We start from the raw sequence: 23,168 nt of genomic DNA on the forward strand, positions 1-23,168 counted from the left end.
TGTTTAAATTATTTTAAACTTAAAAACAAACCGGTTATTACAATTTACCTAGATGATCTAAAATTATCGACGGTAGGAGTCGATAATCGATTGTGTACATTATTTGGTACTTTTAAGAACAATTTGAGATGGAAATCGAAGAAGGTAACGAGGTAATAGTCGTTTATATTTATTACAAATGGTACACAAGTAGTTTATAATCCAATTATTGTCTTCAGCAATGTACGACTAACTAACGCGGCTTTCCAGCCATATATTTAAACGCACGAAAAATGTAAATGTTTACAAATATTCATAGCCCTAGCTGCTCGAATGTTAAAATATTAGAGCATCAGAAAATGAGCTGTTATCAGAGAGTTTAAAAATTTTCTATTACTGCATTTAAAGTTATTTTAGTATTTAAATCTAAAGCCAATAATATCCCTTCGTAAAAATCATTCCATTCTATGCAATTACTCAATGTAAGTTGAACTGAAACTCTCTGCCCTGGTTTTGGTACATTCTTTGAAATAAAACTACCATCATCGACCGGTTGTTTCCCCACTCACAATCATGCATCAAGTTTATCAAACTTCAGCATTGTTATCTAGCATTTCTCGCCGCTTACTACAACTTCAACAGGTAGCGCATAACAAAGGTGATTAACTTGTCACAAATAATTAATAATTGATAGTAAGAACAAAAATCAATAATGAACATACTATTGTTTGACCTTTCTAGAATTAATTATAAAAGGAATATCATATTCATTACGTACACTGTATAAAATGGCCACATACGAAGAAATTAAAGACGTTCCAAATCATCCTGAGGTATATTTGATTGATGTCAGGAATAAAGATGAATTAGCCTCCACTGGAGCTATTCCAGCAAGCATTAATATACCCTGTATGTAATTAAATGAGTCATTGAATTTCAGTATAATATCGATTTTAATTGTTTGCTTTGTTTTTAGTGCCAGAATTGGAAACTGCTTTCCAGATGTCCGATAATGATTTTAAAACAAATTTCAATCGTCCAAAGCCCACCGAGGAAACAGTGCTAATCTTTAGTTGTTTGAAAGGAGGCAGAGCTCAAAAAGCTGCCGATATGGCTGCGGCTAAAGGTTTCAAAAAGTATGCACCATCACAAACTTTGCATTGTTGTTGCAATAAAATATACAATTTATTTAAAACAATTAATATAACACATAATATTCTACAATTTCAGTGCTAAACCTTATCCAGGCTCATGGACTGAATGGGCACAAAAGGAAGGCTTGTAAAATGCATGCTTAATTTAAAATATCTATAGATTAAAATACCATTCCTTTGCACAAGAATAAAATTCTATAATAAATTACTTGTTAATACATATTTTTGGATCCTCTAAATTTTCACTTCTTTTAGATCACCCCAACTTTTACCAATTTTCAATTTAACTTTCAGCGGTACATTCAATTTAACACAATTCTCCATTGTTATACTCAGTACTTTGGCTATTTTTTTCGCTTTATCTTCGGGTACTTCGAATATTAATTCATCATGTAAATGTAAAACCAAACGTACTGCATCTGGTTCTATACCTAGTTTACTACGATATTTTGTTATGTTTTTCTCCATACGTAAGATAGCACTCTTGGCTATATCTGCGGCGGAGCCTTGTATGGTTGAATTAACTGCTTGTCTTTCAGCTTGACCTAGAAACGGGAAGAACGAAATTGCATACATCGATTAGAAATATGTAAATGTAATTTTTGTAACCGCCTTCTATTGGCCTATAGGCTTGGTTATTTTCCCACGAAATATAAATGAAAATTCATTAATGTTTCTAACTAGGGATGGCATTCGGGATTAATTCCGTTCCGAAATCCCTGCGATTCTCAGACAGAATTACTCCCGGGATTTTTTATTTTGAATCCCGCAATTTTTCGAGATTCAGAAAAAATAATCCCAATTTTTTATTTGCTCGATTTTGTAATTTGAAGCCATTGGCCGATATAGGTTAAATTACAAAAAAAAAACTACACCAAAATATAGAGTACAAAATTATATAAACATTATGACTTAAGACAAAAAATAATAATAATATTATGGGTAAAAAATATTTAAATAGGAAACAATAAATAAATATAAATTTATACGTTAAAAAAAAAAAAAAAAAACGTTAAATAATAATAATAATTAAATCACATATTTATGGATTAGTATCAATATTATATGATAATCATATTAAGCGTTAAGACAAGTACCATAAAGTTTGCTGCAAAAAAACAAACCAAGAGGACATGTAATTTACAAACCATACAATTCATATTAAAGACCGGTATGCACCTCTAGCGAAATTTTCGGTAGCAAAAATTTATTTAAGTCTACAACAAAAAAACAGGGCTGTGTACACAAATTTTAAACCAGCTAATCGCTTTTAGAAATTGTTAATATATGTTCCAAATATTCCTCAAATAAATTGTTTATTATTTACAGACCTTTTAAAACTTTTACGCACACAATGATTGTAATAATTTAAATGTTTGCTGCCAAAAATATGCTTTTGACAACCCTGTTATTTTCATTAGCTTACGAAATTGAACGCTACCGAAAATTTCGTTAGCATAAATAGCAATGCATTTCTTATGGGAATGAAATTTTTCGGTAGAGGTCAGTGCTGCCGCTAGTGAAAAATTGGGTGAAGTAGATTTTGGAAAAAAGTGGAGTAGATTGAAGAAAATTGATTCATTTTATTATTCCCTTCCCCATAGGATGGGGGTATATTAACTTTTTCATTCCGTTTGTAACACATCGAAATATTGCTCTAAGACCCCATAAAGTATATATATTCTGGGTCGTGGTGAAATTCTGAGTCGATTTGAGCATGTCCATCCGTCCGTCCGTCTGCTGAAATCACGATAACTTCCGAACGAAAGAAGCTATCGACTTGAAACTTGGCACAAGTAGTTGTTATTGATGTAGGTCGGATGGTATTGCAAATGGGCCATATCGGTCCACTTTTACGTATCGCCCCCATATAAACGGACCCCCAAATTTGGCTTGCGGGGACTCTAAGAGAAGCAAATTTAATCCGATCCAGCTGAATCAGCATATGATCTCTAACAACCATGCAAAAATTGGTCCACATCGGTCCATAATTATATATAGCCCCCATATAAACTGATCCCCCGATTTGACTTGCGGATCCTCTAAGAGAACCAAATTTCATCCGATCCGGCTGAAATTTGGTACATGGTGTACATCGGTTGATAATTCAATGATTAAAACCGCTATGTTCATCGTAATTAAAGGAATAGGAAAAACAATTAGGTAATATGGGGAAAATTTTAAAAATTTGAAGCAGAACAAAAAGTGAAGCAGATTTTTGGAAGAAGGAGTGACGAAGTAAATTTTGTGAAAATGAAGCAAAATATTTCGATTGAAGTAGTAGCGGCACCTCTACTAGAGGTGCATACCGGCCTTAATTCACAAACAGAAAACAAAAAATTTTATGTCAGATTAGCAAAATGTAGAAGTAGCTTTTTTCGATATGTAGGTCAGGAAACGTTGAATGTTCTCAAAGTTGAGGGTAGCGCGTTAAAAACCCGTGCTACTCTGACCCCGAAAGATCCACCCAAATAGGGCAGAACTCTGGGTATAATCAATTGATTTGCCCTGACTGAGTGACAGAAAGTAAAACTACTAACAAGATGGAGTTCGACTACGAAACACTTTATAAAACATCAACATAATTCGAAAATATACAAAACTAGAAAAAGAACAATTAAGAAAACGATGGACATCTGGGCTCACATGATCAAAGATTCTACGAGAGTATATATCTAACTACCCTATTCACTGCAAGATTCACTCTCAACATGTTACCTCCGTTCGTTCCAGAATAAACCTCGAGGCAATATAAAATATTGGGCATGATAAGAGCATGCGCTAAACGTTCCTTAACAAACCGTGGTAGTACAAATCTGTATTGTACAATTGCCGTGCAGTGGTTGTACGTGCAACCACGCTGTCAACATGAAGGTTGAACGATAGCTTATCATCTAGTATCACGCCCGTACCATTGTAGCACAGGTGCATATCCGAAACGTCGCCTCTAGAAAAGAGTAAAGCCTTTGTCTTCGAGGCATTAACACTAAATCTATTCAAGGACATCCATGCGCTGAGAGATTGTAAAGCCAAATCAATCTTGCTCTGCAGAACAGGAACGTATTGACTGGATCCAGCAAATAGTAGCTGTACATCATCTGCATAAGCGTAAGGTTCACACCAAACACTTAAATTATCAAACAGATCATTAGGTTAGGTTAGGTGGCAGCCCTATGTATCAGGCTCACTTAGACTATGCAGTCCATTGTGATACCACATTGGTGAACTTCTCTCTTATCACTGAGTGCTGCCCGATTCCATGTTAAGCTCAATGACAAGGCACCTCCTTTTTATACCCGAGTCCGAACGGCGTTCCACATTGCAGTGAAACCACTTAGAGAAGCTTTGAAACCCTCAGACATGTCACCAGCATTACTGAGGTGGGATAATCCACCGCTGAAAAACTTTTTGGTGTTCGGTCGAAGTAGGAATCGAACCCACGACCTTGTGTATGCAAGGCGGGCATGCTAACCATTGCACCACAGTGGCTCCCAAACCGATCATTAACATATAGAACAAATAGAAGGGGTCCCAAAACCGAACCCTGTGGGACACCACTTCTTACAGACAATGTAACAGAAGAAACCTCTCCAACATTAACAAATTGATCTCTTCCAATTAAATAGGAATATATTAGCCTACAAGCAGATCTACTAAATCCAAATTTCCTAGACAACTTTTGAATTAGCACAAAGTAGTCAACCCTTTCGAACGCTTTCTCCAAATCAAGAGAAACCAATACACCTATGTTGTTATTGGCTAGACATTTACGAATTGAATCCGTTAGACCCAGCAACAAGATAGATGTACTCCTACCGCTTCGAAACTCACATTGAGAATCATTTATCAACGATCTACTCTCTACGTTAGAAACGAGTTGCTGTTTCAATACATGTTCAACCACCTTAGAAAGAACTGGGAGCAGTGCTATTGGCCGGAACTCACAGCTATCCCTTTTCCTGATAGGAGTAACTTTCGCCGTCTTCCAGACTTTGGGGAATGTGGAAGTTGTAATGATGTGGTTCACAATGTGCAATAGAAAAGGAGAAACCATATCAAAAATTGTCCTAAAAAATTTGAGGGAGAAACCGTCACTACCAGCTGCGTTCGACTTAACCATATGGAAGCCCGTGTAAAGGTCTGAAAGCGTAATATGACCAAATGAGAATCCATCATCACTCCCATATGTATGAAGAAAGTCTAAAACATTTCCCACGGAATCGGACTGACTATTAACGAACGCAGAGTTCATATCATTCAGATTCTCGGACGAAACAATATGATTAGCGTCATTGCGCATCCATTACCCTTAACCAATTTCCATAAATTCGCCGGACTACTACAATTTTTTAAATTTTGTGGCTTTTTTCAACAAATTGGCGTCTTCGGTCAATGTAAACGACCAGTGTCGACTGTGAGAGATGTTATATCGGCAATAAGATAATATTGCGCTTATCTGATGAAACTTTGAACGCCTTGATATTTTTAAGTAGTTAGGTAAAAGAATTAACACAAGACTACGAAAATATACCAAAAATAAGAAAAATCCTAGGGCTTTTGTATTACTGTAAATTAGGGCTGTCATTCGGGATCAATTTTTATAAATCCCGGGATTTCAAAATATAGAATCCCGAAATTTTCGGGATTTTATATTATTTTAAGTAATAATAATAAAACAGCGCCAACAAATTGTTGTACATTAAACCAATTTAGTTTAATTCAATTTTATTAACAAAAGAACATAAAAGTAAATTAAAAAGCAATTTAAAATTGCTATCATATTTAACTTACTAAGCAAAACATTTTAAGACTTTTGATTAGATTATGTATATTTTCGTACACTTGTGTTAATCCTTTTGTACTCCATTGTTTTAAGTAACTTCTTAAAATTATCAAGATATCCACATTTTTATCAGATGTACGCAATCTTGTCATATTGTCTACGGACCTTTTTTATTGCTTTTTATTTTATGTGGCACGAATTCCATTTCACACGAACTCATTGTTCAAAGGAGGACATTATCGTATACTTCGATTTTTGATTGTATAATAAATTCTTACTCAAGGTGTACCATAAATGGGTGACAGACTAAGGTAAATAAATAAACAAATCCCGAAAATTAGGGATCCCGGAATCCTGAGATTTATAAAACTCAATCCCGAATGACATCTCTATTTCTAACCCCATCTATACTGCACATTCATTGTGCAGAAGAATATCTGTTTAGTAAGTTGCAAAAGTAATGATCTCTCTGTACTTACTTTTCATGGATGTTTCGCTACTATTTATGTGTTCCAAATATCTTCTTCGGCCGGTTATTGTTTCTATATAACCATTATTTCTTGCGAATTTTTTCACCTTTTCAATATAAGTTCTGGGGAGCAGAAAATTCAATTACTCGTACCTTATTTTCTACTCAAATCATTTACCTTATACCCGGATATGCAGCATGAAATTGTTCCGATACAAATTTAGCTTCTTGTTCCGTACATTTAAGACCCTCAGCTAAAGACCGCAAACCCATGCCGTATACAATACCATAGCAGATTTGTTTAGTACCATTACGTATTTGTTCGCTAACACTCTCTTCAGGAATTTTATTCCAATTCGCTGCTATAGCAACAAATACATCTTTTTCCGATCGCATTACCTTCAAAAGGGCAGAATCTTGTGATAAATGTGCCAATATTCTCATTTCTAATTGACAAAAATCTGATGATATAAGACCTCGCTTCGCATCAATGGGATAGAAAGCACCACGGCACGAAACTGTGTATTTATCACTACCGATTTCGACATCAAAATCTTTGGCTACATTTTGTAAATTTGGTTCTGTCATAGATATACGCCCGGTTGAGGTAAACGTTATACTTTGACCATGAATTCTTAAAATCAAAATAAATGATATATTAATTAATTTTAACAACAATATATTCCAGTGTTACCTTTCATCGCGTACACATTTTAGTAATGGTTGTATGTTCTTGCTTAGTGTTACACTCAATTTCCTATAGACGATAATCATTTGAGATATGGGCGTATCAATTTTCTCTAAAATTTGTTTAGATGTGCTTACACGACCATTGCTTTTTCGATGAAGGCCTAATACCTAAAATATGATATTCAATGACAAAGATTTTGTTTTGTTTTTTTCTCGGTTTCTTTTTCTGTGGTATTACTTACCTTGGCTACTGCCTGAGACGATCCCAAATTAAATCTAGATCCATGCAATTCATAAATTTTTTTCTCCAACTTTTTCATAGAATCAACCATTTGCTGAAACAATTTGTGTAACGCATCTGAGCTTGCGGGAAAGCCAATTACTTCCATGTTACATAGTGATATTTGCAAGGGCATTTCTAGCTCTGAAATTTTTATAGAATTTGAATACATTGATATATGGGAAAGACTGAAATATTGAGGAATCAGAGAATTCCCGTGATGCACTGGTTAGCATGTCACCCTTGCATTTATATAATCCTGGTGTCAATAGCAAATATCAAAAACTCTTCCAAATGGAATTGATTCCCTTTTCCTACTAGTAGCCAAGACACAGGCCTCGCTATATTCTCGCTTTTACAGATGATACATTTTATAAAGACTAAGTTTCCTTTACCTTTGAAAAACTTGTACAATTGCCCTGTGCCAATACGTTCCAGATTTTCAATTTGACCCTTAAGTATATGTACTATGACACATGATTCAATGGAGCATCTGCAAAAGAAAGTCATAAAATGAAAATAAATTCTTTTTGTGGACACTTGTTTTTACAACATTACCTAACCTTTGCAAAAATAGAACTGTCCGAGTCTAAACCGTAACTGTTATAACCTCTAGCACTGCTTCCACATAAATTCACCAAAGCTGAACATTCAGGAGCAAATTGTTGGGCCTTAATGAGAAAAAAATTATAATAATTGATGATAATCACATTTATAGCATAGCTTACCAAACTATGTAGATTTTGCATAGTATCCGGCTGTAATAACCAATTTGCCACTTTGGGGTCTTCTATCGAGATATCCAATTGTCCCAGATCCTTTAGCAATCTTTGAAGAATTTTGAGTTGTTCTTTACTATCATACACAATAAGACAATGCTCTGATGATCGAAAAAGCATTCGCAGATATTTACATTTGATTTCGCCCGTTAAACCTTTGCATGAGCCCTCATCTTGCATATTCATGTAGTAAACCAAATTTTCAGATATACAAAAAGCAATACCAGCCAAATAGGTGCTGTCGTCGATTTGGAATTCATAACTTTGAGGGCCCTCATCGTTTTTCTCTGCCGCAGCGACTTGATTGAGAAGTAAATTTGCCCCAATTATTGGCTTTCGCCTGCCAGACATTTGCTGTAAGCCTAAACAAATCCCCAAACGTTTATTTGCCATGAACTCTTTAAAAGCTCCCTTAAAGAGCTGTTGGTCACCACAAATGTCCATTATATCGATTGATTTGAATGATGATGAATCTGTTTCCACTTTGGAAGCACTCAATATATGAGAAGCATTAAGATGCATGGGATTTTTCAGCAAAGAATTCTCCATAGAAAAATCAGACATTTCAATGCTTGATGATGACGGAGGTTCCTGAGGTGGTGGAGATGGTGGTGTTGATTTTCGGTTTAGGGAAGAAGGCTTTTCTTTGGGACTAGAAGGAGGAGGCATCGGTGGCATTTCCAATTTCTTGGTACTTGGTGGTTTTACAGACTTTTTAAGTTCTAAATCTGGAGTACCTGCTCTCTTTGTTATAGTCTTTGGACTTTGAAATCTTTGAGTACCTCTTAAAGATCTTAAAAATCGTGAAGCATGTGGTGAGTTTGTTTTATTTCCTGGCAAATCTTCCACTAATTTTTGAGAACTAGGTATTTCATCCTCTGGAGATTGATTGAGGTTAGGCTTTTGGCATTTTTCTGCGTCTTTAAGAGCTTCATTTATTCCGGTATTGAAAACGAATGAGTCTTCATTTTCCTCTCCAAATAATGTATCAGGACTTTTGAGTTTGGGTTTAATAGACATCGATGGTTTTGTACGTGGTGTAGTGGAGGTGATAGAATTATCTATCCTTGTAGAGCTTATTAAATGATTTCGAGGGCTTCTTCTGGGTAATTTTTGAGTCTCTGTGGTGTGCTTTCCATCAATTGCTTGATTGATAAGAGATGATCGTGGGGTATTTGGAGTATCATGTTTTGTTTTGGGTATGGTCCTGTTTTCCTTATTTTCCCCTTTAATCTTTTCTTCAATAATGCTCAGCTTAGCATTGTTCTTTTCGTTGCTTACAACTGCTGGTTGCTTGTTTTCTTGTTCAATGGAATTTATTTTCTCAATTTGGTATTCTAATTTAGGTGGCTGGACATCAGATGCTTTGATGGGAGAATTTTGTTTTGCCACTTCCCCTTGCTTTTTGGCCCATTCGATTTTTTTCATTTCAGATAATTGTTTTGCTCTTAATAAACGCTGAGCTTTTTTACTTGTACTTGGTTTATCATCATCAGTGATTTTGGGATCTCCTTTACTATCACCTTTATTCTCAAGTCTTAATTTTGGAGGGGTAACATCTAAGTTTTCCATGGGTTTTTCGGAAGACTTTCGCTTCTCATTCAATGATATGATGTCATTCTGTTTTTGGGCCTGCAAATTGTTATCATTTTTAGTTATTGATATTGGTTTGATATTGTCCTTCTTTGGAGGACTAGATTTAGTTACTGACGTTGGCTTAATATTGTCCTTTTTAAGGGGACTAGATTTTGGTTGACCATTGGCTTCATTATTAGAACTTTTGCTTGTCGCATGTTTTATAATCTTCTCATTTTCTTTTATTAATTTTGGAGGAGTTATACCCATATTTGTTTCTTGCTCCTCTGAAGAATTCCGTTTTGCGATAGTATTACTGCCCGACCGGTTTTCGGTAGTTCCTAAGTTATTTTTTCCATTATCAATTTTGTAATCTTTTTCCAAAACCGTGGGACTTTTAGTTTTTGATTTGGCATTCACATAGTCTTTCTTTGTATTGTGGGAATCAGCTACAGTCTTATAGTTTTCTTCCGTTCTAATAATTGGATTCTTGCTAAGATTATCATTTGGAGAATTGCTTCTTTTTATTTTACCCTCAATGTTATCTTTTAAGGGAACAGATGAATTGTCTACTTCTGCATCGATTTTGCATCTATTCGTCTCTTTCAAAACATTTTTGTCGGACCTTTTACGAACCTTAGAAGTAACTCCATTCACAAATTTGCCTTCTTCGTAGGACATATGCAGCTCTTCATCATCATCTACACAAGTACCAACTTTATGGTTTGGATCCATTTTGCATTCATTCTTTTCTTTCAAAACCTTTTCGTCTGCCTTTCCATTAACCTTACAAGAAACTCCATTGACAAATTTGTCTTCTTCATAGGACATATGCAGCTCTTCCTCATCTTTATCACCGCGAATATCATTTTCTACATTCCTCTCTTGGGACCACTTGATATTACCAGCTCCAATCTCATATTGTACAAATTGTCTTGCTTCTTGCACAAGAAGTTTTGCCGCCTCTCCAACGGTTATACCAGCTTTACCTGTTATATAGAAATTTCTAGCCTCATTTCTTTGCGCTGCCTCCGAAGCATTTTCATTGTCATGCTGTTTAGCTGAATCGAAACTCAATGAATTATAAAGAATTTTTTCTATACTCAAAACATCAGCATTTGCCAAGTCTACCAAAGAAGTAATACCAGCATCAAATAAAGCTCGGGCTCTTTTATGATTCAGATCGGGTATACGCATTAAATCAATAAGATCACGATGCACTCCGAAATATAAACGTTCCTTGAACTGTGAAACAATTAGGCTGAGTGTATCCCATTGTAAGGAATTGCAAAATGATGTTACAATTCCCGCAAATGTAGAAGCCATTTGTTGTAGACTTTGTAACATGCCTCTGGAACATTTATATTTTATGGCCACACTATTTATGGGCGTTTCATTTACCAATTCCTGTAAAGCTAATGCTGTATAAAATCTTACAAAACCAACATAGATTAGAAATTTGTGTGCATTTCTCTAAAAAACATTCTTACCGTTTGTGTATTTGCATTAGTTTATAATCGAGTTTTGTTTGTCCCCTCATAGCTCTTACCAAAAATGATTCCTTAACACCTACTAGTTCTCCAACTTTTTTCATTGCTGGCGTAAGTTTTTCCCATAAATCCAAGAAAAATAACCAATCCAAATCCTGTAACTGATAACATACTGAATAGGGTGTTACCAAATACACGGCATGTAATTCCGATTCCAAAACAAAACATCGTCGAGATTTTTGCAATTCAGCAAATAAAATTAAACCATCTGTAGGTGGCATAGAAGAAGCTACAAACAACAAGAATTCAATGGTGAAAAACTCTAGTCCATTTTCATAGGTAAGCTATTACCTAAACAAGCCATTCCCAATCTAGTTGCTACATAATATTCTTCATTAGTTTCATCACTTTTTTGCAAACGCACAAATTCATATTCCAAGAGAAAGTCCAAAGCACCACCAATGCATTCATCCTGCATATCTTCTTGATTACCTTCTTGTTGTTGCCTGACCATTTGTTTTTGAGTACTTAACAGTGTACATTTCACAAAATTATCTATATCGGTTTTAGTTGATGCTACACCAGATGAGATAACTTCCAATAGTGCACGTTTCAGGTGTGTCTAAAATAATATGCAAGATACATTTTGAATGAGAGTTTTTCGACCAAAATTTATAAAAATTGAAATAATTAATAAGGCGCGTGTTCTACTGGGTTCATACCCAAATTTTGTTTGTTTAGGACATAGCTACACAGAAAATAACAATTAGAAAAGAAAATTAATAATTAAAAAAAAAAACAACTAACTTTTTAATCAAATTAAAAAATAAAACCAATTAAGAATGGGCCTGAATTCGTGAAAAATTTGAAATGTTTATATGAAAAAATTCTTTTGCTCATATCTCCTCCTAAACTATGCGTCCTAGAGCGAACAGGACTTTCATTCGTGATCGCCCATAGAAAATGCAAACATCGACCCAAATCTCGAAAATTTTGAAATTTTTATATGGAAAAACTTATTTTGCTCATATCTCCTAAACTATGCGTCCTAGAGCGAAAATGACCTTTATTCGTGATCACCCATAGAAAATCCAAAAGTCGACCCAAATCACAAAAATGTTGAAGTTTTTATATGAAAAATTTCTTGCGCTCTTATCTCCTATATGCGTCCTAGAGCGAAAAGGACCTTAATTCGTGATCACCCATAGAAAATCCAAAATTCCTCCCAAATCTTGAAAAATTTGAAATTTTTATATGAAAAACTTTTTTTGCTCATATCTCCTAAACTATGCGTCCTAGAGCGAAAAGGAACTTAATTCGTGATCACATATAGAAAATCCAAAATTCCTCCCAAATCCTGAGAAATTTGATATTTGAAAATTTGATTGAAATTTTTTACATTTTAAAGTAAAATATTAATTATTCCTATTAATATTTTAATTAAAACAAAATATCCAATTAAAAATATAGCTAAAATTTTCGTTCAGAAATAATTAGTTTCTGCTTCTTTAAATTTTGACTCAAATCTAAAGAAATTTTCAGCTATAACTATAATCGAAAAATTCCATAAGAAAGTATAAACTCATGTAAAATTACAAGAAAATTATTTCACCTAAAGGAGAAATAATTATAAATAAATACAATAAACAATTGATTGCTGCAATTAAAAAATTAATAGAGTTTTTTGACAAAACCAATGAAAGTAAAGTAGAAAGTCGGACGGGGCCGACTATATCATACCATAAACCACCCCTACTGAATTAGTAAACCTAAGCATTTGTGGGGTATCATTGCTATACGTTTGGGAGATAACCTCGTTTCCATATTTAAGAACATTAAGGGGTACATGCTTATGGAAGTTTTATCACAATCTGAACAGAAATGTGTGATATTAGAAACTATAGTTGATTTTGCAAATAGAGAGTTAGTATGCCACTAATTTGATTCCATTATTAAATAAGACGTTTTGGTCAAAAATAGGGTTATTAGGGCAAATTTTTGAAAATCGGGCGATGCAAAAAAAAAAAAAGAAAAAAAAAATAGATCTATATTTTTAAATTGTTATTTATATATTTTTATACCCTCTACCATAGGATGGGGGTATATTAACTTTATCATCCCGTTTGTAACACATCGAAATATTGCTCTAAGACCCCATAAAGTATATATATTCTGGGTCGTGGTGAAATCCTGAGTCGATCTGAGCATGGCCGTCCGTCCGTCTGTTGAAATCACGCTAACTTCCGAACGAAACAAGCTATCGACTTGAAACTTGGCACAAGTAGTTGTTATTGATGTAGGTCGGATGGTATTGCAAATGGGCCATATCGGTCCACTTTTTCGTATAGCCCCCATATAAACGGACCCCAAATTTGGCTTGCGATTGCTCTAAGAGAAGCAAATTTCATCCGATCCGGTACATGGTGTTAGTATATGGTCTCTAACAACAATGCAAAAAATGGTCCATATCGGTCCACTTTTACATATAGCCCCCATATAAACGGACCCTCAAATTTGGCTTGCGATTGCTCTAAGAGAAGTATGGTGTTAGTATATGGTCTCTTTCATCCGATCCGGCTGAAATTTGGTACATGGTGTTAGTATAGGGTCTCTAACAACCATGCAAAAATTGGTCCTCATCGGTCCATAATTATATATAGCCCCCATATAAACCGATCCCCCGATTTGGCTTGCGGAGCCTCTAAGAGAAGCAAATTTCATCCGATCCGCCTGAAATTTGGTACATGGTGTTGGCATATGTTCTCTAATGACCATGCAGAAATTGGTCCATATCGGTCCATATTTACATATAGCCCCCATATAAACCGATCCCCCGATTTGGCTTTCGGAGCCTCTAAGAGAACCAAATTTCATCCGATCCGGCTGATATTTTGGTACGTGGTGTTAATATATGGTCTCTAACAACCATGCAAGAATTGGTCCATATCGGTCCATAATTATATAATATAGCCCCCATATAAATCGATCCCCAGATTTGTCCTCCGGAGCCTCTTGGAGGAGCAAAATTCATCCGATCCGGTTGAAATTTGCAACGTGGTGTTAGTATAAGGCCGCTAATAACCATGCCAAAATTGGTCCGTATCGGTCTATAGTTATATATAGCCGATCCCCAATCACACAAAATTGGTCAATATCGGTTAATAATCATGGTTGCCACTCGAGCCAAAAATATCTACCAAAATTTTATTTTTATAGAAAACATTGTCAAAATGTTATTTCTATAGAAAATTTTGTCAAAATGTTATTTCAATAGAAAATTTTTTCCAAATTTTACTTCTATAGAAAATGTTGTCAAAATTTTATTTCTATAGAAACTTAAACTTAATTATATATGTATTTAATCGGCCTTTTTAGTTTAATATGTACCACATATGTACTATGTTGTATATATTACGGTTTAGTAATATATACAACATAGTACATATATACGGAAGTTTTAAGATACCTTGCTATCGGCAAGTGTTACCGCAACCCAAGTAATTCGATTGTGGATGACAGTCTTCAGCAGAAGATTCTACGCAATCCATGGTGGAGGGTACATAAGCTTCGGCCTGGCCGAACTTACGGCCGTATATACTTGTTATATTTAAGTGTTTCTAGTAGTAATGCTATTGTATTGTAACTGTCTTTGGGTCTGATCGACTATGTTACATTCATGCAGAAATAAAAATAAAAAAATATATATGGGAGCTATATCAAAATCTGAACCGATTTAGATGATATTTTGCAGGTTTGGTTGATACCATAGAAGATTACCTTTTGCTAAATTTCAAGATTAATCATATAGATGTTCACTGCATATTCTTCTTTATTTCTGCCAGACCAACCTGGTAATGCTTTGTAATTATGTATTCCCGAAGATGGTCCACGGACATTCGAGTTTCGTACAATACATTCTGTAACTGGATGACTTGCAAACCAAATGGGGAGTGATGTTCCTATTAAAAATTCAATCTTAATTGTTTGAAATTATTTGATTGCAGTATGTGATTTGGCGGTGAAGTATTGCAATTTTAAATAACTTATTATGCTATAAAATTTAAAAAACATACTGAACGTTTAACTTATCATGGAATTTAACAGGAGACGAAATGTTACTCCTAAATATGGATACGTATGTCACAGATTTGTATTTCACTTGTTTACTTTCTAGAAATTTTAGTATAATAAAGAGCCCTAATTTCCTAATATTTTCTATTTGCTATAGTAAACTTCGACATTTTAAACTCCTGTTTAGAATTCCATCAAACTTACACTGCTATCCATTTCAAGGCATGAAGTTATGGGTTTAAGATCGGCTGTAACTAACTCCTTGCCTACTCGAGCATTATTTTCAGTACAAATTAATATAGATTCACCCAGAGTATCCTAAAATAAAAATCTACGTTAAAAATAACATAATTTAAATCAGTGGAGTAACTTGCCTTTCCTGTTCTACCAGCTCTTCCAATCATTTGTTTATACGTTAAAGAACTCATTTGTTTGCCTCCAAATAAAGGAGATCGTATTAAGACACGGCGAGCTGGCAAATTGACACCTATAATAGAAAAAAATTCATAAAATATATATAAAAATGCAATTGTAACAATGGTTCCAACCTGAGCTTAGTGTGCTTGTAGCTACAATTATTTTCAATGCTCCTGATTTAAAACTTGCTTCAACAATATCTCTTTCTTCAGTAGTTAAACCAGCATGATGAAAAGCGCAACCATATGTTACGGTCTTTTCCAAGACATTGTCCAAACCTTAAATAGTTAAAAATAAAAATTAATTCAAAGACCCAATTAGCTTAGTGCCCGAAAAAATAGAGGGAACTTATTTCTATATGATCTAATTATATCCAATTCATAGGTCCTTTGATCTTATCAGAGATATAATTGCATCTAGCCCTATTCATAGTTAGATATTACTTTAGATTTCACCATGTATGGGATTATATCAGATTATATCTAACTTTATACAACTATTTAACTATGTTGAATCAATATTTATTTTATTTTATATTTATTGTGAAAATAACCAAGCCTATAAGCCAATGGAAGATGGTTACAAAAATACTTCAAAAATAACTTTATTTATATAAATATTTCACCAAAATAAAAATAAAAAAATGAATCAAGATACATCTATTTCTTAAAAAACAGCTACTAAGAAACAATGGATACATTAAATATATTTATTAAAAATAAAATATTACTATAAAAATATCATCAGTAATATTTATGCTTTCCTACAATGTGTTTTTTAGTTATTTTATAATAATCGTAGCACTTAAGTATTCATTTAACAATAGCTGTATTTTAAGTATGTAGCTTTAATTGTAATAACTTATTTATTCACTTATTTTATGTTATATATTACTAATATTTTTTATGTATTATTATTTTAATTTGTTATTGTTTTTTTGATTTTTTTTAATTTTAAAAATTTTTATATTTTAATATTTAAAATTAAAATATTTTAAAATATTAGTAATTACTTATTTCCTCATCATACTTACCAGTTGGAATATCTTTCAATTGTTGTTTCACCTCATCTATTGCTTCGCGATTAAGTTGAGCCCTTAACTTAATACCCCATTCACCACCTTGTTTTCCTAGGGAATGTATTGCTCCGGCCAATTGGACCGATAGATTTTCACACCAATCTTTAGAGGGACAAAAAACAATAACCGAACAACCTTCAATTAAAGTTTCTGCACACAATTGTGCAATATGATCTGCATCATTCGGAATTGCTGGAAATGGTTCACGTATATCCACAGAGGGTTCGGTTATTGATCGTATAACTTTTAAATTATTATCGTAAATTTTTGTTCCAACTTTTATCATTTCATTAAGGGCAACTGGACGAAAATTCGTAATAAAAAGTTCAGCATTTAACCAGTTGCGTAGTAATTCCACATTAGCCAATGTGGCAGACATTGTTATAACTTGTATTTGTAATGCATATTTCCTAGACATATAGAGAACTTTGGCCAATAATAATTCCAGAATATAACCTCTACCAGGATCGGATATTAGATGGACTTCATCAACTACTATAGTTCCAATTTCATCAAGTTTTCCTTGTTCAAGAAGTTTATTTATTATAGAATTTGCCTTTTCTATAGTGCATATGGCAACATTTATGCTATCGAAACCTCCAGGTGGTGTATAACCACCAAAAAAACCTTCAACACGATATCCAGCCGCTGTTAGAAGATCTTGTAAGTAGAACATTTTTTCTCTCACCACCGATATGAAGGGTAAGATCAGCAATACTTTTTTACCTCTTTCCAAAACAGTTTTCAGTAGCAAAATTTCACTGACCAAAGTTTTACCAGCCGATGTAGGTGCAGAGTATACCAAATTACAATGTTCAAAGAGTACCTATAAAATATAGAAAAATTGATTTACTTTTAATTAATACTTTTGTACCAAATTTTACATATTATGAAATGGTTCTAAAAATGAGATAAAACACAGATAGAGGGTATAAACTTACATTAGAATGTTCAAAACATATACATTGGCAGTGAAAATGTAGAAACACTGTGCCAAAAGGTCTCAGACCGAATCCACTTGAATGATGCAATAAATTTAAATTCAAATAGAAAATAATAAAAACAAAACAGTTTTGTTCTGCTGGGCAGCATTTCAAAAATTGACTCGCCGGGTGTTTGTATATCTCAATGCGTGTGGAGATAAATTCGAATTTGCAATTTGCAGCGGAACGCTTAGTCAAGATACGAACAATATAGCAACAAATAAAACTCGAATTTTAAAATTTGAATTCGAATTTTTACTATTTTGTTTACTATGTAAAATCAAAGTCCTCTTTAGAAATGTTCCTGTGAAAAGCGCAAAATTGAAAATACTTTTTGAAAATATTTTAACTATGGGGCCCACTGATCCGCGTGCGGTATAGAGGCTAGTTTCATTGGAAAGGGCTGGAGCTTAGCTTTCATTATCGCCAAATCTTCATTAGAAAAGATCCTGTGAAAAGCGGAAAGTTGGAAATACTTTTTCAAAATATTTTTGCAATGGAGCCCACTGGGCTTGATCTCGGCTTTCATAATCATAAAATTCTTCATTAGAAATGATTTTATGAAAAGCGCAAATTTGAAAATACTTTTTGACCAATAACTAAGCGGCGTGCGGTATAGAGATTACGTTCATTGGAAAGGGCTTGAGCTCAGCTTTCATTAGAAAAGAAAAAAGTAGACAAGCTTTTTCAACGAATTTGTACTGTGGGGCCCACTGTGCCAAAACTAAGCCGCGTGCGGTTCATTGGAAAGGGCTTAAGCTCAGCTTCCATAATAGCTAAAGTCTTCATTACAAATGATTCTGTGAAAAGCGTAAAGTTTAAAATACTTTTTAACATATTTTTACTATGGAGACCACTGTGCAAATTATGCCACTTCGGGCATAAAGACTAGGTTCATTGGTCTGAGAAAGGGAACGGGGCATAACTTACCTTAGGATTACTTAAGCATTCAACTTGCCAGTCGAACATTTTAACAACGCCTTTACGTTCATATTCTTTAAGGACACTCAATGGCAAATTCCATGCTGAAATAGATTTTAAAGTTTCGATGTTTTCTGTTACAAGCCTCCTACTATTTTCAGCCACATCACTTTTAATAGCCAAATGGTTTTTATCATTCCCTTTTTCTTTGGAAAATTTCTTATGCGTGGTAACTTCTTGTTTTTGCTTTAAAATTGTGGAAGCTTTTTCATGTAATTGAGGAGAGTCTTGTGTGAATTTTAACTGATCTGGAGACATGTGACTTAAGCTGATGTTTTCCGATATAATGCTAACATTAGGGTTTTCACTTTCTTTGAAGATCATGCGACTCGTTTCCAATTCCTTAACGATGGCTCGTTTTTCTTCCATTTTTACTGGATTTTCTTGGGGATGACATAAAAAGCTACTAATTTCATGCATTACCTCTATTGGTTCCACGCAGTGGTTTTCTTCAGTAGCTACGACATTAGACAAAGGCAATGAATTTACTAACAAGTTTTCGTTCCCGTTGCAATCTTCAGTCTCTATAAAATCCTTTAGATCTTCAGAGAATATAGGCTTATCCAAGGAACCTTCACCATCATCTTCATTATCATCCAATTCAAAATCATCATCAATCTTAAAAGATGTGTGCTTAGGTGACAATTGATTGAACGCTGCATCTATTTCCGATATCTCAAATCCAGATGATTCACTACTTTTGTGACCCTTACACTGTTCAGTGTCTTCTAACATTTTATCGACACCATTGAATGCTGCTTCTATTTGTGAAACTCTAAGAAAAGATTCCTCATCTTTAGCTTCAGTTCTCTGACTCACTTTAATGTCATTTTTGGGCAAAGAAAAATCGCTTCGGAAAAATTCCGAATAATTGTCACAACTGATATCTTTTGGAGGCTTCGGAAGTGTTGAATCGGATTTACTGCGCCGAAATTTCCTATGGTGAGTCGTATCATTGGACTTTAAATTACTTCTTTGTGTGTTGTGTAGAACCCGTGACCTGGATTTCGATGCAGATAACATAGATGTTCGATTATGTGATTTGGGAGACTCCATAATGACTTCCAAAGCTTTCTCATTGTGATCACAATTTTCCTGATTGTCTTGTATCGCATGTTTGGCTTCACTTTCTAATTTCATGAATGTACTATTTCCAAATTCAAATGATTGCGAAAAGGCCATAGTGGATTGATTAAGTTGATATATATATTTGTTAAAACTTTTTTATAATATAATATAAACAAATCAAAAAGTCCGCGCCTTGCCTTTGTCGTAGTCAGACACACTGAACTGATGACATTCTAAAAACAGCTGATATTGGGGAATACAACAGTGTTATCTACTCTTCATTTCGTCTCAAACACCTCTTGCACATTTTGTTTGCCAACACGAACTGCAAGCTTGTACCGAGAATTACATTAAACGTCGTCTGCGGTAATATTCACATAATGCCGGTATGCAGCACCACTAACGAAATTTCCACTACCTATAAAGCCCGCTATGTATTTCTAGCGGAAATTTAGTTCACAGTCGATAATAACGACTTACCAAATGTATTGCAATGCCTATTGATAATTTGCAGGATATTTAACCACTATCATTGCGCACTGCTAATACGCCTACCCCTTAATCTAAAAATAATAAAAGTCCTATATGAAATTTTGAGAATCATTTCATAAAAAAGGTTGTAGTCGCCATTTCTTATGTGTAGCGTAAATTTCGGCTGTAGTGCATACCTGTCTTTACAATAACAACAATCGACGGTAACGTCGTATCGCATAAAACATCTCTGTTGGTTAGGTGTCGGTATTCCATGACATTGGCATCACTATTTGACGTCGTCGGTAAAATCGAGTTTGTAAACAAAACATCTGATAATTTCGTCCGTATTCACAGATTTTATTAAAAGATTTTAATTTGGGGAACGTTTGCTAATGAACTTGTTAGTAGTGTATTGTAATTCAAAATACATCGACACCACAAAACTAATAAGTGTTCATGACAAATAAAACAAACTATGGAGGAATTTAAAAAGCCTTTGATGCCGGTTGTGGCCAAGATTGAAAAGCCAACAATTGATGAAAATGAGAAAACCCCATCCACAGAATCGAAAGAAGTTGAGAACAAAGTGGCAATATCTTCACCTCAACAAAATTGCCCCTACAAAGTTCCAGTATGGTCAGACAGACCTAGCGATGATCAAATTTATTCCTTTGAAGTATTAAAATCTGGACAAATAATCGAAGAAGTAAAAGATTTGCAAAGTAAACCATTCTGGACATTTGGGAGATTACCAGAAAACGATATTGAAATGGCGCATCCTACTATTTCAAGATTTCATGCAGTGCTTCAGTATAGACCAAAGAAAGACGAAAAATCTCCTGCAGAAGAAGATTGTGATGACAAAGAAACAACAGACGAAGACAGTAGTAATAATGGTCCACCTGAAGGATGGTACATTTATGATTTGGACAGTACCCATGGAACTTTTCTAAACAAACAGCGTATACCATCAAGAGTTTATATACGAATTAGAGTAGGCTATATATTGAGACTTGGAGCAAGTACCAGATCGTATATATTGCAAGGTCCAGTCGAAGATGAGGAACCAGAATCTGAAATGACAATAACTGAAATCAAAGCAAAGCGACAGAAAGATTTAGAAGAAGCTGCTCAGGAAAAAGCACGCATAGCAGCAGAAGCTGAAGAAAGAGAACGTAATGAAGGCTGTGGCTGGGGTATGGGTGATGATGCTGATGAAGAAACCGATCTGACCCATAATCCTTATGCTTCAACGAATAACGAAGAACTTTTCTTGGATGATCCCAAAAAGACATTAAGGGGATATTTTGAACGTGAGGGTATGGATTTAGAATACAAATGTGATGAAATGTCAGTGGGTTCATTTGTATGCCGTGTTGAACTTCCCTTGGACGATGAAAACGGACGTCCAATAATAGCCGAAGTTGTACATAAAGGTAAAAAGAAAGAGTGTGTTGTTCAATGTGCTTTGGAGGCTTGTCGTATTCTGGATCGACATGGCGTTCTAAGGCAAGCAAATCAAGAACCCTTAAAACGTAAACAGAAATCAAAAGATTCAGACTCGGACGATGAGTTTTGGGATCGTACAGGTGATGTGGCTAGGAAAAAACAACGGAAAGCTAATGCCACTGCAAGCGTGACATTAACCTATGATGATCTGGTAAGTGTTTTTTTTTAGTGAAAATATATTGAAAAGACAGAAAAAAAATTTTGTTTCTTTTTTTGCAGCTGAAGCAAGAAACTGAACTGAATCAAGAACTCGAAATTATACAGAATAACATTATAGCCTATCAAGATCAACAAAAGCATCTGAAACTGCAAAAGGAAAAGGAGGAGCAGGGAGAAGATTTAGATAGTTATATGGAAAATCTGAAGTCCAAGGAATCACCAATGGACAAGACTGAAATAAAGAAACTAAGGGTAAGACATTTTGATTTACATACATAAATAGGATGTAACACGAGCAAATATTTTTTAGTTGGAAGAACTACGTCTAAAAACCGAATTACAGCGTAATCATCGACTTCAAAAAATTGCCAAACCTGTAGATTTGCCATTTATTAGAAATCCTCTGGAAGTTAATCAACACGATAAAAAAGATAAAAATGAGGGAAAGAAAAGACAATTACCGATGATAGGAAAACGAAATCAATTTAGTAAATTCAAAATTGCCAAACCTTCAGAGTTACCAACATCATCCGTGAAAAGTACAAAGCCGAATGTTAATTTAGCATCTGATGAAGAGGAAGTGGAAGAAGATGACGATGTGGATAAAAATGTTACACATAATAAAAATGATACTAAGCCCCAAATTCATGATGTATTTGAAAAACCTGTAGAAAACGAAGACCACAAAAAAGAAAGAGAAACTCTTCAATGTGATGGGAAAGCACTTGAACTTTTGAATAACGAAAAGGAGACATCGGGGAATTCTATAACCGAGTCAAAACAAGAAGAAGAAACAATCGACTCCCAAAAGGAAGAGATGTTAAGGACAACTAGTGAAGATACTCCAATGACAGGAAACTCCCAAAAATCTTCGACCGATGCAACTCCATCAAGTTTGGGAGAAAGTGGAAAGAAGCGTAGACACCGAATTCGACATCGAGGTAAGAGAGAAGTGGATATCGACGAAGAAATTGAGCATGAATCTATAGATAAATATGCTAAGTGGGTTCCACCAGAAAATCAATCAGGTGATGGATTCACGGAGTTAAATAAAAAGTATGGATATTAGATATCTACACATTTTGTAAGTTATAGAAAATAAAGTACATAGTAGGATACTGTAAAGTACCCTTATTAAATTGCGAAACTTTTTTTATAAAAAATTCCTTTTAATTTATTTCGCCGGTTAGTGGTCCACAATCGAAAGGTGTTTAGTTTCTCCAGTAAAA

General features: G+C 34.4%; 3 protein-coding genes across 5 annotated transcripts; 2 read left to right on the forward strand and 1 right to left on the reverse strand.

Moving 5' to 3' along the window:
* Positions 1-480: 480 nt before the first annotated feature.
* Positions 481-1,372, forward strand: LOC142222634 (rhodanese domain-containing protein CG4456). 2 transcript variants are annotated; one of them, XM_075292877.1, is made up of 4 exons: positions 481-637; positions 721-888; positions 956-1,115; positions 1,210-1,372. In XM_075292877.1, exons 1-4 carry the CDS (start codon positions 553-555, stop codon positions 1,262-1,264), a joined length of 468 nt encoding a protein of 155 aa, XP_075148992.1. In that variant the 5' UTR covers positions 481-552; the 3' UTR covers positions 1,265-1,372. The 2 variants fall into 2 exon arrangements, with proteins under 2 accessions (XP_075148992.1, XP_075148993.1); XM_075292878.1 differs by having other exon boundaries at positions 488-621.
* PolQ (DNA polymerase theta) lies at positions 1,140-19,991 on the reverse strand. 2 transcript variants are annotated; one of them, XM_075292875.1, is made up of 15 exons: positions 18,679-19,991; positions 16,721-17,591; positions 15,819-15,965; positions 15,645-15,757; positions 15,475-15,588; positions 11,551-11,821; positions 11,200-11,488; positions 8,084-11,141; positions 7,914-8,026; positions 7,751-7,848; positions 7,318-7,499; positions 7,080-7,243; positions 6,564-7,019; positions 6,396-6,508; positions 1,140-1,678 (listed from the first exon to the last, which is right to left on the reverse strand). In XM_075292875.1, exons 1-15 carry the CDS (start codon positions 19,909-19,911, stop codon positions 1,368-1,370), a joined length of 7,533 nt encoding a protein of 2,510 aa, XP_075148990.1. In that variant the 5' UTR covers positions 19,912-19,991; the 3' UTR covers positions 1,140-1,367. The 2 variants fall into 2 exon arrangements, 1 of the variants encoding a protein (XP_075148990.1); XR_012718334.1 differs by lacking the exons at positions 1,140-1,678; positions 6,396-6,508; positions 6,564-7,019; positions 7,080-7,243 and having other exon boundaries at positions 7,450-7,499; positions 7,919-8,026.
* Positions 19,992-20,559: 568 nt separating this feature from the next.
* On the forward strand, positions 20,560-23,078 carry LOC142222635 (kanadaptin). Its single transcript, XM_075292879.1, has 3 exons — positions 20,560-21,931; positions 22,000-22,191; positions 22,250-23,078. The coding sequence occupies exons 1-3, from the start codon at positions 20,747-20,749 to the stop codon at positions 23,006-23,008; spliced, it is 2,136 nt and encodes a 711-aa protein (XP_075148994.1). The 5' UTR covers positions 20,560-20,746; the 3' UTR covers positions 23,009-23,078.
* Positions 23,079-23,168: the final 90 nt, after the last annotated feature.

The sequence above is a fragment of the Haematobia irritans genome, chromosome 1 (genome assembly GCF_050003625.1).
Source record: "Haematobia irritans isolate KBUSLIRL chromosome 1, ASM5000362v1, whole genome shotgun sequence".
In the NCBI taxonomy this organism is placed as follows: Eukaryota; Metazoa; Arthropoda; class Insecta; order Diptera; family Muscidae; genus Haematobia; species Haematobia irritans.

Excerpts from the sequence above, each read along its gene's own strand:
- LOC142222635 (XM_075292879.1), top strand. The coding sequence starts at position 20,747 with ATGGAGGAATTTAAAAAGCCTTTGATGCCGGTTGTGGCCAAGATTGAA. Across the intron at positions 21,932-21,999 it reads CATTAACCTATGATGATCTG|CTGAAGCAAGAAACTGAACT; the intron begins GTAAGTGTTTTT and ends CTTTTTTTGCAG. Across the intron at positions 22,192-22,249 it reads CTGAAATAAAGAAACTAAGG|TTGGAAGAACTACGTCTAAA; the intron begins GTAAGACATTTT and ends AATATTTTTTAG.
- LOC142222634 (XM_075292877.1), top strand. The coding sequence starts at position 553 with ATGCATCAAGTTTATCAAACTTCAGCATTGTTATCTAGCATTTCTCGC. Across the intron at positions 638-720 it reads ACAGGTAGCGCATAACAAAG|AATTAATTATAAAAGGAATA; the intron begins GTGATTAACTTG and ends TGACCTTTCTAG. Across the intron at positions 1,116-1,209 it reads GCGGCTAAAGGTTTCAAAAA|TGCTAAACCTTATCCAGGCT; the intron begins GTATGCACCATC and ends CTACAATTTCAG.
- PolQ (XM_075292875.1), bottom strand. The coding sequence starts at position 19,911 with ATGGCCTTTTCGCAATCATTTGAATTTGGAAATAGTACATTCATGAAA. Across the intron at positions 11,489-11,550 it reads ATTGGGAATGGCTTGTTTAG|CTTCTTCTATGCCACCTACA; the intron begins GTAATAGCTTAC and ends TGTTGTTTGTAG. Across the intron at positions 11,142-11,199 it reads CTAATGCAAATACACAAACG|ATTTTATACAGCATTAGCTT; the intron begins GTAAGAATGTTT and ends TGGTTTTGTAAG.